The 12,803-nt window shown below is 43.1% G+C and overlaps 2 protein-coding genes across 22 annotated transcripts in view; both read left to right on the forward strand.

The window, feature by feature from the left end:
- Nucleotides 1–10,153, forward strand: part of NFYA (nuclear transcription factor Y subunit alpha) — a 33,736-nt gene extending 23,583 nt beyond the window's left edge. For 7 of the 9 annotated variants that reach the window (XM_060615446.2, XM_060615447.2, XM_060615443.2 and 4 more), the window contains 6 exons: nucleotides 251–382; nucleotides 569–674; nucleotides 2,026–2,192; nucleotides 3,259–3,432; nucleotides 4,417–4,518; nucleotides 7,537–10,153. In XM_060615446.2, coding sequence (XP_060471429.1) covers nucleotides 251–382; nucleotides 569–674; nucleotides 2,026–2,192; nucleotides 3,259–3,432; nucleotides 4,417–4,518; nucleotides 7,537–7,590 — 735 coding nt within the window. In that variant the 3' untranslated portion in view covers nucleotides 7,591–10,153. The remainder of the gene's footprint in view (nucleotides 1–250; nucleotides 383–568; nucleotides 675–2,025; nucleotides 2,193–3,258; nucleotides 3,433–4,416; nucleotides 4,519–7,536) is intronic. The other 2 variants (XM_060615448.2, XM_060615451.2) reach the window with 1 other exon arrangement.
- Nucleotides 10,154–10,886: 733 nt separating this feature from the next.
- LOC132667045 (adenylate cyclase type 10-like) overlaps nucleotides 10,887–12,803 on the forward strand; it is a 56,869-nt gene continuing 54,952 nt past the window's right edge. For 4 of the 13 annotated variants that reach the window (XR_009604956.2, XR_009604955.2, XM_060615435.2 and 1 more), the window contains exons 1-2: nucleotides 10,889–11,505; nucleotides 12,296–12,400. Coding sequence is in view for 10 of the 13 variants with exons in the window: in XM_060615435.2 (XP_060471418.2) it covers nucleotides 11,127–11,505; nucleotides 12,296–12,400 (484 nt within the window). In the remaining 3 variants the exon portion in view is untranslated. The other 9 variants (XR_009604957.2, XM_060615440.2, XM_060615438.2 and 6 more) reach the window with 7 other exon arrangements.

Raw genomic sequence — 12,803 nt, forward strand, 5'->3', positions numbered from 1 at the left:
TCCTCTTTTTTACAACTGGCTCTGATTCCTTAAAAATAATCCTGTATCTAGACAGCAGCCAAAATTCCTCCATTGTTTCATCAATGGCAAACAACTTATGTCTAATTTATAACAGAGAGCAGAACAAGATTCTTTTACCTTCTTCCAAGCCTTTCTTGCTTTCTGGAGGAATTTGGATAACTAATACTCCAGGACAAAAAGAGACCAACGCCAGCAGGGTACTAACCTTTCTTTGTGTTCTCTTGCACAGATACAGTTGGTGCCACCTGGACAGATCCAGATCCAGGGTGGGCAGGCTGTGCAGGTGCAGGGCCAGCAGGGCCAGACCCAGCAGATCATCATCCAGCAGCCCCAGACGGCAGTCACTGCTGGCCAGACCCAGGTAATTCCATTCTCTCTGTCAACAGAAGAGCACAGCTGATTTGAAAGGGTCAGACAGCTGAGGCAAATATTTCATAAGTAGTAAGTAAAAATGGGGAAGAAAACCATCACAAATGTTGTATTTTCTCTTTTTTTTTTTTTAAAAGAAGGGGTCCTTTGTTAAATTGTCCTGATTTATTTCCTTCAGACCCAGCAGCAGATTGCGGTCCAGGGCCAGCAAGTGGCTCAGACTGCTGAAGGGCAGACCATTGTCTATCAGCCAGTTAATGCAGATGGCACCATTCTGCAGCAAGGTAAGTGTGCATCTGCATTTCCAGAGGACTTGGGAGAGCATGTCTTTTTCATCCTTGGGGCAAATGACTACCTCAGAAATTTTGTGGTGACCTCCGCCCAACATATTTGTGAACAACAACAAAAATCTTTTCTAAGTCTCCATTGGTTGTTGTTTTCCTGTCATTAATATGTGACCAGTGATAGTAACATTTGTAGGAGTTCCTACTGTGGTTGTTTAAAGACTGGTCCTGGGGATGATATAAGCTTTTGAGCCTTTCTGGGAAAAAATGTTTCTAAATGGAAGATTGGAAATAGGGAGTTTCATAGTTGGTAGTGGAAGAAGTAGATCAGAAGTCAAGTTGGCATTTAGTGTTTTTGCTGCTTATGGTCTTTTTCTTTTCTCTCCGGTCAACTTGATTATTAGTTTCTGTCCAAAAGACTTACATGCCCACTATGCTTACTTTACTAAGAAACAAATTTTCTTCCCGAAGAGCTTCTAAATCTATCATGGGAGACATACATGTGACCAAATAAACGCAGCGCGGAGCTTTTATAGAGGTAGGTTCTAGGACTAGATAATGCATAAATACAGAGCCATGAAATCTGTGTGGCTTGGGAGGAGAATGGACTTCAGACAAGAGGAGATGGCTCAAACTGAACTTGAGAGCTTTGGGAAGCATCTGTCAGATCATTAAATCTGGAAGGGACATCCCAGAGTCTAGGACTAAACGTTTGACTTGTAATTAAAATGTAGCAGTATACAAGATCCAGTGAGGGCAGGAAGTGTGCTCTCCTGTGACTCAGGAGAAGACCTGAGATTGAAGAACTGGACTGAGCCCAGGCAGGAGCTCGAATAGAAAATGCTGAGCCAAATCCTTAAGTGGTGCTGGTGATAGTTGGGGAGCCTGGAGTGCTTGGTTTAATTTTAAGTTTTAGTTCTGCGACAGGTTGAGCTATTGTCAGTTGAGGATAAACAAATTACAACTTTAAAGAATCTCTGTCCTGAGGCAGATCATTCATATATACAAAAATAGTGTAGCACAAGGCAGACCGACTCGCAGAAGGGGAGGCCTCCAGACTTTCTCACCAGCTGTTGAGAACTATTACTGGAATACCCAGGGAGGTATCCATTTCAAGGATAAGTTTTATCAGAACTGGAATCCAGACACTTAATAGAATATGAAGGATCATGATTACTTGGGTTACATGCAGCAAACCAGGCAGAGTAGGAGAGTGCTGCTTCTCCCCTTGTGCTGTGTAGTATATTTTTCCAGGGTAAGGAAGTGTGTGCCAGGTAGAAGAGGGACTAACTGTGTTCCCTTCTTTCTGTGTACCTGTTTTTTGTTTGTTTTGTGTTTTATTTTCTTAAAGTCACAGTCCCTGTTTCAGGCATGATCACCATCCCAGCAGCCAGTTTGGCAGGAGCACAGATTGTTCAGACAGGAGCCAACACCAACACCACCAGCAGTGGACAGGGGACTGTCACTGTGACACTACCGGTGGCAGGCAATGTGGTCAATTCAGGAGGGATGGTCATGGTAAGGAAACTGATTCTTCACCTCACTGTTCTTTTGTCATTTATCTTTCCATATGTCTCTTTTGTCATTGAAGGTTTTTTTGACCTTGCACTTTGATGTCTCTCATAAAGCTTGTTGATGCTGCTGACCGCTTAGGATTGAATTGATCCTTAAGGCACTTAAAGAGATCTACTTTTACAGGAAACATTACAATGAACTATAATTCATCCTGAGCACCTTCTAGGTGCTGGAGATACAGCAGAGGATAAACAGAAATACCTGCTTTTGTGTAATCTTCAGAATTCAAATAATGAAGGCATAGACTACTGACCTTTGGAAAGTGGAAAATACATTGCCCCCAGTGAGGGAAACAAGAAGTAAACTCAAAATTAGATTGTAACTCTTAAAGAAACCAAGAAATGTGTGCTACAAATACATGAGGAAGATAGGGAAGGGGAAAGATGAGTAGTACACGGTCCCTAAAATGGGTAAATTAAGAACAAGTAGTAGAATCCTGCAGAGAGGTGGAGGAAGCTACCAGAAGAATCAACACACCCATCCAAAGTTGTTAAAGGTTGAGAAGGGATTGGGGCATGGGAACCTGTTCCTGGTTTCCTCAGACGTTTATACAGTGTTTTTAGTTTTAATTTGCTTAGAAAAATTAGAATTTAATTATATACTAAGCTAAGTTGTTAATTAAGTTGTTTCTGTAACTGTAGGCATTTGGTAGCACTTGGTCAACCTCTGCCTGCCTACCTACCTACCTTTGTACCGTTTCATTCTCTGTGATTACTGTTCCTGACCATTAGATGGCAGCAGACATTTCTAGAAAATGGAGTCATAGGTGGACAAGAATTTGGACGTGCTGGTGTCCTTGTCAGTGTGGCTTCTGGGCTCCCTATGATGGAATCATCTGGAATGTTTGTTTAAAATGAAGACCTTTTAGTGTAAATGTTTTCCAGGAATCTGCATTTAAGTGCTGTATGAAAGCTACTTTTTATAGCATTTAGAAAAAAAAGTTTAACAGAGACCAAGAAAATGTTTCCTGTGTCACTATTTAATAAGCTGTGGTTTTCTCTTCACACAGATGGTGCCTGGTGCTGGCTCTGTGCCTGCTATCCAAAGAATCCCTCTCCCTGGGGCAGAGATGCTGGAAGAAGAGCCTCTCTATGTGAATGCCAAACAGTACCACCGTATACTGAAGAGGAGGCAAGCCCGGGCTAAACTAGAGGCCGAAGGGAAAATTCCAAAGGAAAGAAGGGTGTGTATACCATTGGGAAGGAGAAGGAAGAGAAAGGGCAGGGTTCTACTTTTGAAATTCCCTTTCATATGGTTTGTTTCCTTGAGTACTTTCCAAATAATTGAAAGTAAAGAGCTGTGATCTTTTGTAAAAAGTTAGCATTTGATATTGCTCTCTGTGGCTGCAACTAGAATAACAAAACAGTAACAGTGGGTTAAATAAGAGTTAATTATTTTCTTACATAAATTCAGTCCAGAGAGAAATTATCCTGAGCCTATAGCAAATTTCCAGAGTCCGTCCTCATGATGCTCTCTCTTCCTGTCCCACTGTTCTGATAAACTTAGTGTGCTAGTCCTAGTCTAAGATGACTGCTTGGGCTCCCGCCTAGGAACAAGGGGAACAAGAAAGGTACTCTCTTTTTTTTTTTTTTTAAGTTTATTTATGTTGAGAAAAAGAAGGAGAGGGGGGATCTTAAGCAGGTTCCACACCTAGCATGGAACCTGATGCAGGGCTCGATCCCATGACCATGAGATCATGACTTGGGCTGAAACCAAGAGTCAGACGCTCAACTGACTGAGCCACCCCGGAGTCCTGTGGAAAGGCACTCTTTTTAAAGGAAATTTTGAAGAAGTTCCTTACGTCTCATTAACCAAAACTTAATTACATGGCCACACTTAACTGCGAATAAGGTCAGGAAATGCAGTCTTTCTACTGAACAGCCATTTGGTCTATTACTGAAGTGTATATGGGGAGGTGTAGGTAGTGATCGTTGCTTTACCTTTGGGGAATCGTTTTTATTTGTCATTCATTAGCATTCACATTTTTATGATAGTTAATATATAGTTAGCCGCTGCCTAGTGTTTCCTCCAAAGCTTCCTCCATAATTCAAGGTCATGATTACCCCTGGTGGCTCTGATGGCAGCCCTCCTGAACTTCAGAGCATAGAATTTGGGCATTAGGTAACCATGCTCTTTCCAACTAGTACCTTTATTTCTTTCGTTTTAGAAATACCTGCATGAGTCTCGGCACCGTCACGCCATGGCTCGGAAGCGGGGTGAAGGTGGACGGTTTTTCTCTCCAAAGGAAAAGGATAGTCCCCATATGCAGGTAAGTAGAGTATACATTTCATTCTTCTCTTTTTACCTTGTATTTTCTCAGGACCATTCAGTGTCCTCTCGTAACTTTCACACCAGGGACTAATTACCTGTTCTATGTTGAATGCAACATTGTATCTCTTAGATTCTCTTTTGCCCTAAAGCACTGAAGGTATTTAATCCAGTGGCCTTTTTTCCTCACCATCTTTGCAGATTATTACTATTAATTCCTTCTTGAAATTCTCATCTTTGTTGATTTTAAAAGAATAAGTTTTATTGTCTCTTAGTGTAGTAGCACAGCCACCAGTAGCCAACACTTAACTGCTATGTGCCTGCCATTACATTAAGCACTTCTATAAGCATTTTTTATTTCATTGAATCTTTGGAGCAACCTCAAGCCCCATGAGGTGAGAATTCTTATTTCCATTTTACAGTTAAATCTGAGGCTTAGAGAGGTTAAGTCGTTTGCCCAAGGTAAAATGCTTAATAAAATGATGCACCTGAAATTCAAAGGCAGTATAACTCCAGAATTTAATTTGCAACTGTTGTATTGCATCTGATTCCACTGATTGTATCTTACCGGCATTTCTGAATCAGTATATGTGAAATAGAACTCTTGATTTTTATTTTTTTATCCCTAAAGCAGTTACTCAATCCCTGTGACATGTCCATGCACCCAGTTGCTAAAGCTTGAATTGTCCAATTCTTCAAAAAGTCTTCTTGGTTTTACCTCTAAAATATTACCTGAATCAGTTACCTTTTTTTTTCCCCTTCCAACTGCTGTCAGTTTTGAGAAATCCTTTCTTCTTTTGCTTCAGTTAATGTAACAGCAGCCTGCTGGTCTCCTCCCTTCTTCCATCCTTGTGCCCCTCTGGTCCATTCTTTACATCTTTGTGTGGTCTTCTTAAAATGGGTGTCATCTCCCATCACTGCCCTGCTTAAACCCGTTCCACCCTCTGCCATTTCCCGTTTGCACTTAGACTAAAATCCAAAGTGCTTATTACCACGGCCAAAAAGGCGCTTGTGTGATCCAGCTCCTCCCTACCTCCAGCTTCATTCTTTCTACTCTTCATCTTTATGCTCTCGCTATACTGTTCATTGGTCTGTCTTCTGCTGTTGGACCTTTGTCTTGGAAATAGCTAATCTGTAAAGCTTTTCATTCCCATCTTTTTTGTTGTTGTTTTTTAATGTTTATTTATTTTTCAGAGAGGGAAGTAGAGACCAAGCAGGGGTGGGGCAGAGAGAAAATGAGACAGAATCCCAAGCAGGGTCCATGCCATCAACACAGAGCCCAATGCAGGGCTCAGCCTCACAAACCGTGAGATCGTGACCTGGGCCAAAACCCAAGAGTCAGCCACCTAACCAAGTGAGCCACCCAGGCACCCCTTCACTGCCGTCTTCTTGTGTGACCATCTCTTTCTTACCTTTTAGGTCTTGATTTAAATCTGAGACTGGAGCCAGAGTAGGTTTCTTCTACCCCATTATTTTTTCACATCTTCCTTTTCTTTTGAGCATCATAATAACCGACTTGTTTTATTTTTGTAATTGTCTCCTTCACTAGACTGTAAGCCACGTAGAGACTCAAGGTGAGGCTTGTCCTCCATTGTATTGATTGGACTTAGTATAATGCCCAGTCCAGAACAAACACTTGGTAAATGTTTGTTGAATAAATGGATTTCCTCCCCCCACCCCCCACCCCGCCCCGCCCCATTTCCAGATACTTTATTCTGTGTGACCATTACAGCCTACCTGCAGTATTGCCAAATCAGTCTTCCTAAATTAGTGCTTTGTTAATTAATCATGTTCGTCCCCTGCTCAAGGATGCATGCTGGCTTTCATTTTTTACTGCATCAGATCCCAAACTGTTTCTGTATATCTTCCAAGCAACCCCTTTCAGTGTCAGACTAGGAGTCCTCAGTATATCCACACATGAGCACAGACTCTTCCTTCAGTGCTGTTAATTCCTACCTGTAGTCTGAGAGCTCTTCCTTCTTCCTCTTTGGTTCATGCGGTGTACAGATGTAGAGTGCCTGTAGAGTGCCATCTATGGGCATTATGCCAGGGACTCTCCCAATTCTGTGTACTAGCGATGGGACCTTGGTCAAGTTCCTTACTTAGCCACTTTTGGCCTGAGTTCCTTCACCTGTAAAGTAGGATGCTGTTGATACTTAACAGGGCTGTGGTGGAGAGTCCAGGCAGTAAGCTATATTGGGTGCCTACTTAGCACGTTATGTAGTGCATGGTGAGGGCTCCGTAAATGCTGGTTATTGTTCTTACTCATTGTTCAAGACCCCGCTTGCAGTCCTACTACCTCCAGAAATCTTTCAGGTTTTTCTTTGATTGTGGCAGTTGAAGCTTCAGAGCCTTGGTGTGCAAGAACTGAAAGTGGTTATTGTGGAGTGTTGCAGAAAGCTTCCAAGGACTGACCCTTGTCTTAACACTGGAGGTTTTAAGTGGGAGACGGCAGGCAGAATTTAGTGGAAAAAGGGTTAAATGGGAGCCAATAGATTGGGGTATCAGTTGTAGCTGGGCAGCTGACTTTCTCACTCTAGTCCAGGCAAATCACTATCCATCCAGCTTCAGGTTTAGCTACAAAATGAGTGTGCTAAAATAAATAAATTCCAGTGTCCTTTCCAGCCCTGCTAAGTGCTCAGTCTCTAAATACAGTGATCAGAAAATCAAGGCATAAAAATACAGCATGACATGGTTTCCTCTTGACCACATAAGGACCCTTAAACCTGAAGGGTAAGTACAACATACATTCTCTTAAGAAAGAGATACACTGTCAACTCTGGAGTGCTTGGAAATAGATTGCCAGGCCACACTTAACAGTCCTTTCACACAAATGTTTATTGTCTCTTCTTTCCTAACGGTGCTGCATTTTAATCCATATATGTAGACTTAGATGCATTAGAGGCCTTTGGTTTACTTAGCAAAGTTGTATGTATTCCCATGATGGTCGGGAGTGAGAGCCATGAGTTCCCTGCTGCTTTCACAAAGGACTTTAATCACTATTATGTTTTGTCTCTAGGATCCAAACCAAGCAGATGAAGAAGCAATGACACAGATCATCCGAGTGTCCTAACCCCAGGCCACGTGAGGGAGCAGATCAAGGTTATGTTCCTCGCCACTGTTTCCCACTGTTCCAGGAAATTGATCACCTCTTCCGATGGGACACTGACGATTACGTTCTGCCCTTTTCTACAGGACAGAAACCACTTAATTTTTAATAAGTGGCTCAGTATTATAATTGCAGCGATGTCTGGCAAATTGAAGTTGCAGGCCTTTGTCTCGCCCTTTCAGTCAGGGCCTATTTCAGACTGTTGATGACATTGACATTTCATGGATTAGGATGATGCAAGGGACCCATGCACATAAGTGCACACACACAGCACTTATGTTGGCTAGTGAAGCCAGCCAGCCATCTTAGCAGAGAACAACCTTCTCCACCAGGACTGCAATCAGGGAAGCCAAAGCCTGCTCCTTCCATGGAATCTAAGCAGCATCCATCCCTCTGACGGGGGATCACAGGCTGACTAACTGAACGGACACTCTGTATTCAGAGGTGGCCTCCAGGCAAGGAAGTTCCATCTCGTGATATGGAAACAATAAATTCTCTGAGATACATTCATCTAATCTGTGGTAATAATAGGAATCTCTTTCTACCCAGATGGTAGGTTGGTATTTTTGGACTCCAGCCAAGAAAAAGCTAACTCTGGGGATAGAATGACAAGACTCAAGCACTAAATCTATAAATTGCTGAATCTCTCTTTTTTTTAAAGCCTTGACTTTAAAGTTGTGGTCTGTTGACAGATCATCTGGACTGTATTTCTTGCTTCCGCTGCTTTTAAGACAACGTAGAGGGCATTGGACCTTGAAACTGCCTTTCCTAAGTAGAGAACAAAACCATAAAACAACTTCTGTGCTGAGAGCTGAGAACATTTGTAGTAACTCCTAAACAGAGAGCCAAACTAGAGATTTTCAATCATAGGCTTTGTGACGGCATTTGGGGAATAGAAGGGTTCATATGTGTTTCAGTCTAGCGAAGAAGAGAGGGTAGTATATATACCCATGTGTTGTCACATAGCATGATTCTCCAGTGGATGGATGCATGGGATGGATTATGAAAAGAATAACTTACAGTTCAACTATAACGCATGGAAAGGGAGAAGTCCAAGAACTGGTCTTTGACAATTTCTGTCTGGAAAGCACTGTTCAGTCACATTCTCCTGGACATACTCCAGGTTACCTGCTCGAGTTTAAGGTGAATGTTGGCTTCACTCCTGCAGCACTTTGTTTTGTGCTGGCCCCAGAGAGCAAACATTCTCTTTATTCCCCTGGCAGCTGATTCTTTGGTGCCAGTTTCCATGTTTCCCTTTTTCTACATAGGCTTGTCCAGCAGAAAGGTTTTTACATTGCATCCACCTTCTGGGGATAAGCTACAGACTGGTGGTAGTGATGGCCCGCAGGGTCAGGAATAGGGCCACAGTTCCCAGAATGGACTGTGCCTCAGAAATCGATTTTCTTTACTAGATGCTGAACCTTGGGGAACTCTGATAGGATTTCAGAAAAAAAGTCGCTGCTTTCTCTATAACAAGGAAGACCGAATTCTTTTGAAGAACATTTGGGTTTGGTTTAAATAACCAAGAACAAAGATTGGCACTTTCTTTGATTTCACCCTAATTGTATTAAGAAGGAAAAGAAGTTAAACCTCTGAAGAAAATATCACAAAGGGAAATAATTGTAATGGTAGAAATAGAGGTACAGAGCTATGCAAAGAAAGAAAGAATCTCTCTAGTCCCTGGAATCTAAGTCATCTGCCCTGGCTTCCAGAGATAAGGAGAGGCCCACCCTTTGGTAGGCTCACTAGAAACTTCTGGCTCTTGACTTAGGTTTCAGACATTGACTTCATTCAGTAAGCCCCAAGTTTTTCAGATGCTAGTTTACTAAAAGCAATGAGGAATTTCAATCCCTTGTTTTGTTCAGGAGTCTTTAAGATGCAGAGTTCAGAAAGAAAGTCATCAGACCTAAGCCAACAGCAGTTCTAAAATGCTATTTATTTGTGTCTGTAAGTTTGTACATAGTAATATCAACCTCATATTGTTGCAGTTTTTTTTTTCCATGAGTTTGAGTTTTGCTTTCTTTGAAACAAAATGCTTCAGTTGTCATTTTGTCACTGCTCAGATAGCTCATGGCCCTTTTATTGTGGCCATTTTAGCACACCATAATAACCCGCAAAGTGGTGGGTTGAGGTTTGGATTTTTTTCTTTGTTACTAAAAGTTCATTTACTTGTCCTTGTAACTGTAGTGATGACTTCATAGATGCAGAAAGAGTGAATGGATGAGTGAATAATTGGTTTAATGCATAGTTATTTCACTTCTTGAGTGCTTTTTTTTTTTTGGCAAGATAATTGTAAATGTATATATTTTAATTGCACTGGTACATTGAACATGTCAGTGTCTATACCACTGGACCAACAGAACTTTTTCTGGCTGTTGGGTGCCTGATAATAATGTCTTGATTTTCCTTTGGGACTCAACTATAAAGGTTTTTCTCCCAGCAGTAGGGGGGAGTACAGATGATCAATCATTGATGTCATTGCAATTGTTATTTTTTAAAATAAATTTGTAAAAATACTAAAAACTGATTTGAATTTTGACATTCCTTGGGTTCTGGTCTGTGTTTGTAATGTTGAAATTGTGCTTTTTGTAGACAGACACAGGAGCTCTGTGAACAGTGTTAAACTTCTGGTGTGCAGGCCTCTTAGTTGTGTGTCTCCCCTTAATCCCTTTTTCTTCCCTTTTGGCCCTCCACCCTGCTAAGGAGGTATTTTCCTGTCACCTGTGTGCAGATCTATACTTGGCTTTACTACTGAAAGTGTTAACCAGAATTTGATGAAGTAATTACAGGCACAAAATGAACCCTTTTAAGTTATCACCGAAACAGTGATAGGTGTTGATTAGGTATTGTAGAACTAAAGATAATGAAGATGCATTTTTAGATTTTGCTTTTATTTCTGCAGAAAAACAAGGATGCTTTCCTGTTAAAAATTCACAACACACTCACCCTATTAGTAATGTGAGTTCTCCCAAGAATCTGAGCAACTGAAGGGCAACCTCGGATACGCTATTAACATGCAGGGAGCAAGGAGCTAGAGACACCCAATAGACCCGTCCTGGCAGATAAAAGAAATAGGAGACACTACCTAACCAGGGTGAAAGGACTGACTTAAATAACCTTAGCCTAAGGGTATTAAAACACACACACACACACACACACACACACACTGAGTTTGCGTTAGTCAGATGCCAATCGAACATTGTCCTTATATATTCAGAGGTGATAGGAAAAGACACCCCCCCCCCATTGACACTATCTGCGATGATGTTTTATTGTAGAAGCATCTTCGCGTTTCAAGATTTTTTTTGTTTGTTTGCTTTTTATTTTTGAGAGAGCGTGTGAGTGGGGCTGGGGGACAGAGCGGGAGGCACAGAATCTGTAGACAGGCTCCAGGCTCTGAGCTAGCTGCCCACATAGAGCCCAACGCGGGGCTCAAGCCCACGAACCGGGAGATCATGCCCTGGACCAAAGTCAGAGGCTCCATATTTCAAGACTTATAAATGTCACCCCGACTCCTTTTAAAGCACTTGCACTCCTCAGGCCTGTTGCCTGGGAGGCAGGAGCTAGAGCGCAGGCGCGAGAAGCAGGTGGGGCGGGGCCCCGAGGAAGCCTGCACTTATTGGTTGGTGGGAGGAACTCGCCAGGGCTGTCGTTGCGGATTGGCTGCTACGTGGACCCCCTCTCCCGGTTCCGGTAAGTTGGCGGGGAACCGCGCCGCCGCCATGGCGACTGGCGAGCGGGCGGCGGTTCCCTCTTTGTGGCCCGTAGAGGCCCGGTTGGCGGCGCTGCTTCCCGACCTGCTGGTGTTCAGGAAGCCCCGAGGACCGGAACCCGAGCTCGCCACGGCCCAGGGCGTCCTCCTTGGCGTCCACGTGACGGGTGAGGGGTGGAGCGTCGCTCTCCCGCCCTGCCAGAGGGGCGGTTACAGGCTTGGCCTCAGGAGAGCATAGGCGCACCCTGACTGCTGTCGCTGCTGCTTCCTCGGGAAACCTGGACGGTCTTTTTAAGAGCGGGGAGACGTCTTTCGGGATGGTCTGGTGGAACCCTTAAGTTAATGAAAGACCCAGAAAAGGGGAAGGACTTTTACAGGGCAATATGGGAGGCTTTGAATCCACGACTTCTCCCAGTAGGCATACTGCTTCAGCCAGTTCTTTTATTCGCTCAGTAAATTCCTCCTTTGAGTCCGTCCTTAAGTGTGTGCCCGCCACCGCTCTAGGAATTAGAGATCCAGCAGCTACTTTGAGAGTTGCTCATTTAAATATTTATGGAGTTTGTGTCTTGGATCTGAAGATGAGTGATTAAGGTGCCTGACCTCAAGGAGCTCAGCATCTGGGCTCTCCATAAAGCTTTTATCCATCCCCCCATGTCATTCCCATTTTTCCCTTGGCCAGGGAGCGTAAGAGGGTATGGCAGAAGTGGTAGCTGGCTAGAGATGAAAGGGGTGCTTGTGGGCGAATCTTCATCTGCAACTCCTGGAAACGCAGAGGGGGTGGCTCTCCAGATTCTCAGAGGCAATAGCAGCCAGCGTGGCCCTGACTGCGTTGAGTAACACTTGTTCCAAGGATAATGAAATTACTCACCTGCAGGAGATCTGCTTCCTTTGGGCCTGCGGCGTAGAGGGAATAGAGCCCGAAAGTTCGGCTAACGTAATTTTTGTTTTGTCGGCTAGGGTTTACAGCATTAATGGACAGGTTCAGCCTGACCTGCAAGTCGGAACATGACATGGACAAACTGGCCCACATCTTCAGTTATTACATTAGTGACATCGTGGAGCGTGAGTGACTATTGGAGGGAAGCGAGGAGTTGTGGTCCTGGGCTCCCGAGGGTTTGTAACAAAAGGGGGGCTGGGCTACTTTAAAAAATACTACAGGGTCATTCCTTCAGTGTTAACCATCTTTTTTATTTCTTCTTCTTGCCACTAACAAGCTAGATTTTTGCCTGTATCTGCCATTCTACCTAGTCTCACATCCTGTTGACTTGATGTTCAGAAAGGGAGGAAAATACTAATTTGAGTTTTTACTTTGCTGCTTATATTTTGTTTCTAAATAAAGTATTCCTTTGGTTGTCTCTTCTAACAATAATGCAATGTGCCCCTATGTTTATATCAGATGTAATTTACAAAACACCTTCCCATTTTATTGCATTCTGATCCTGTGAAGTAGGAATGAGTGTCTTCT

This window comes from Panthera onca, chromosome B2 (assembly GCF_046562875.1).
Source record: "Panthera onca isolate mPanOnc1 chromosome B2, mPanOnc1 haplotype 2, whole genome shotgun sequence".
NCBI lineage: Eukaryota > Metazoa > Chordata > Mammalia > Carnivora > Felidae > Panthera > Panthera onca.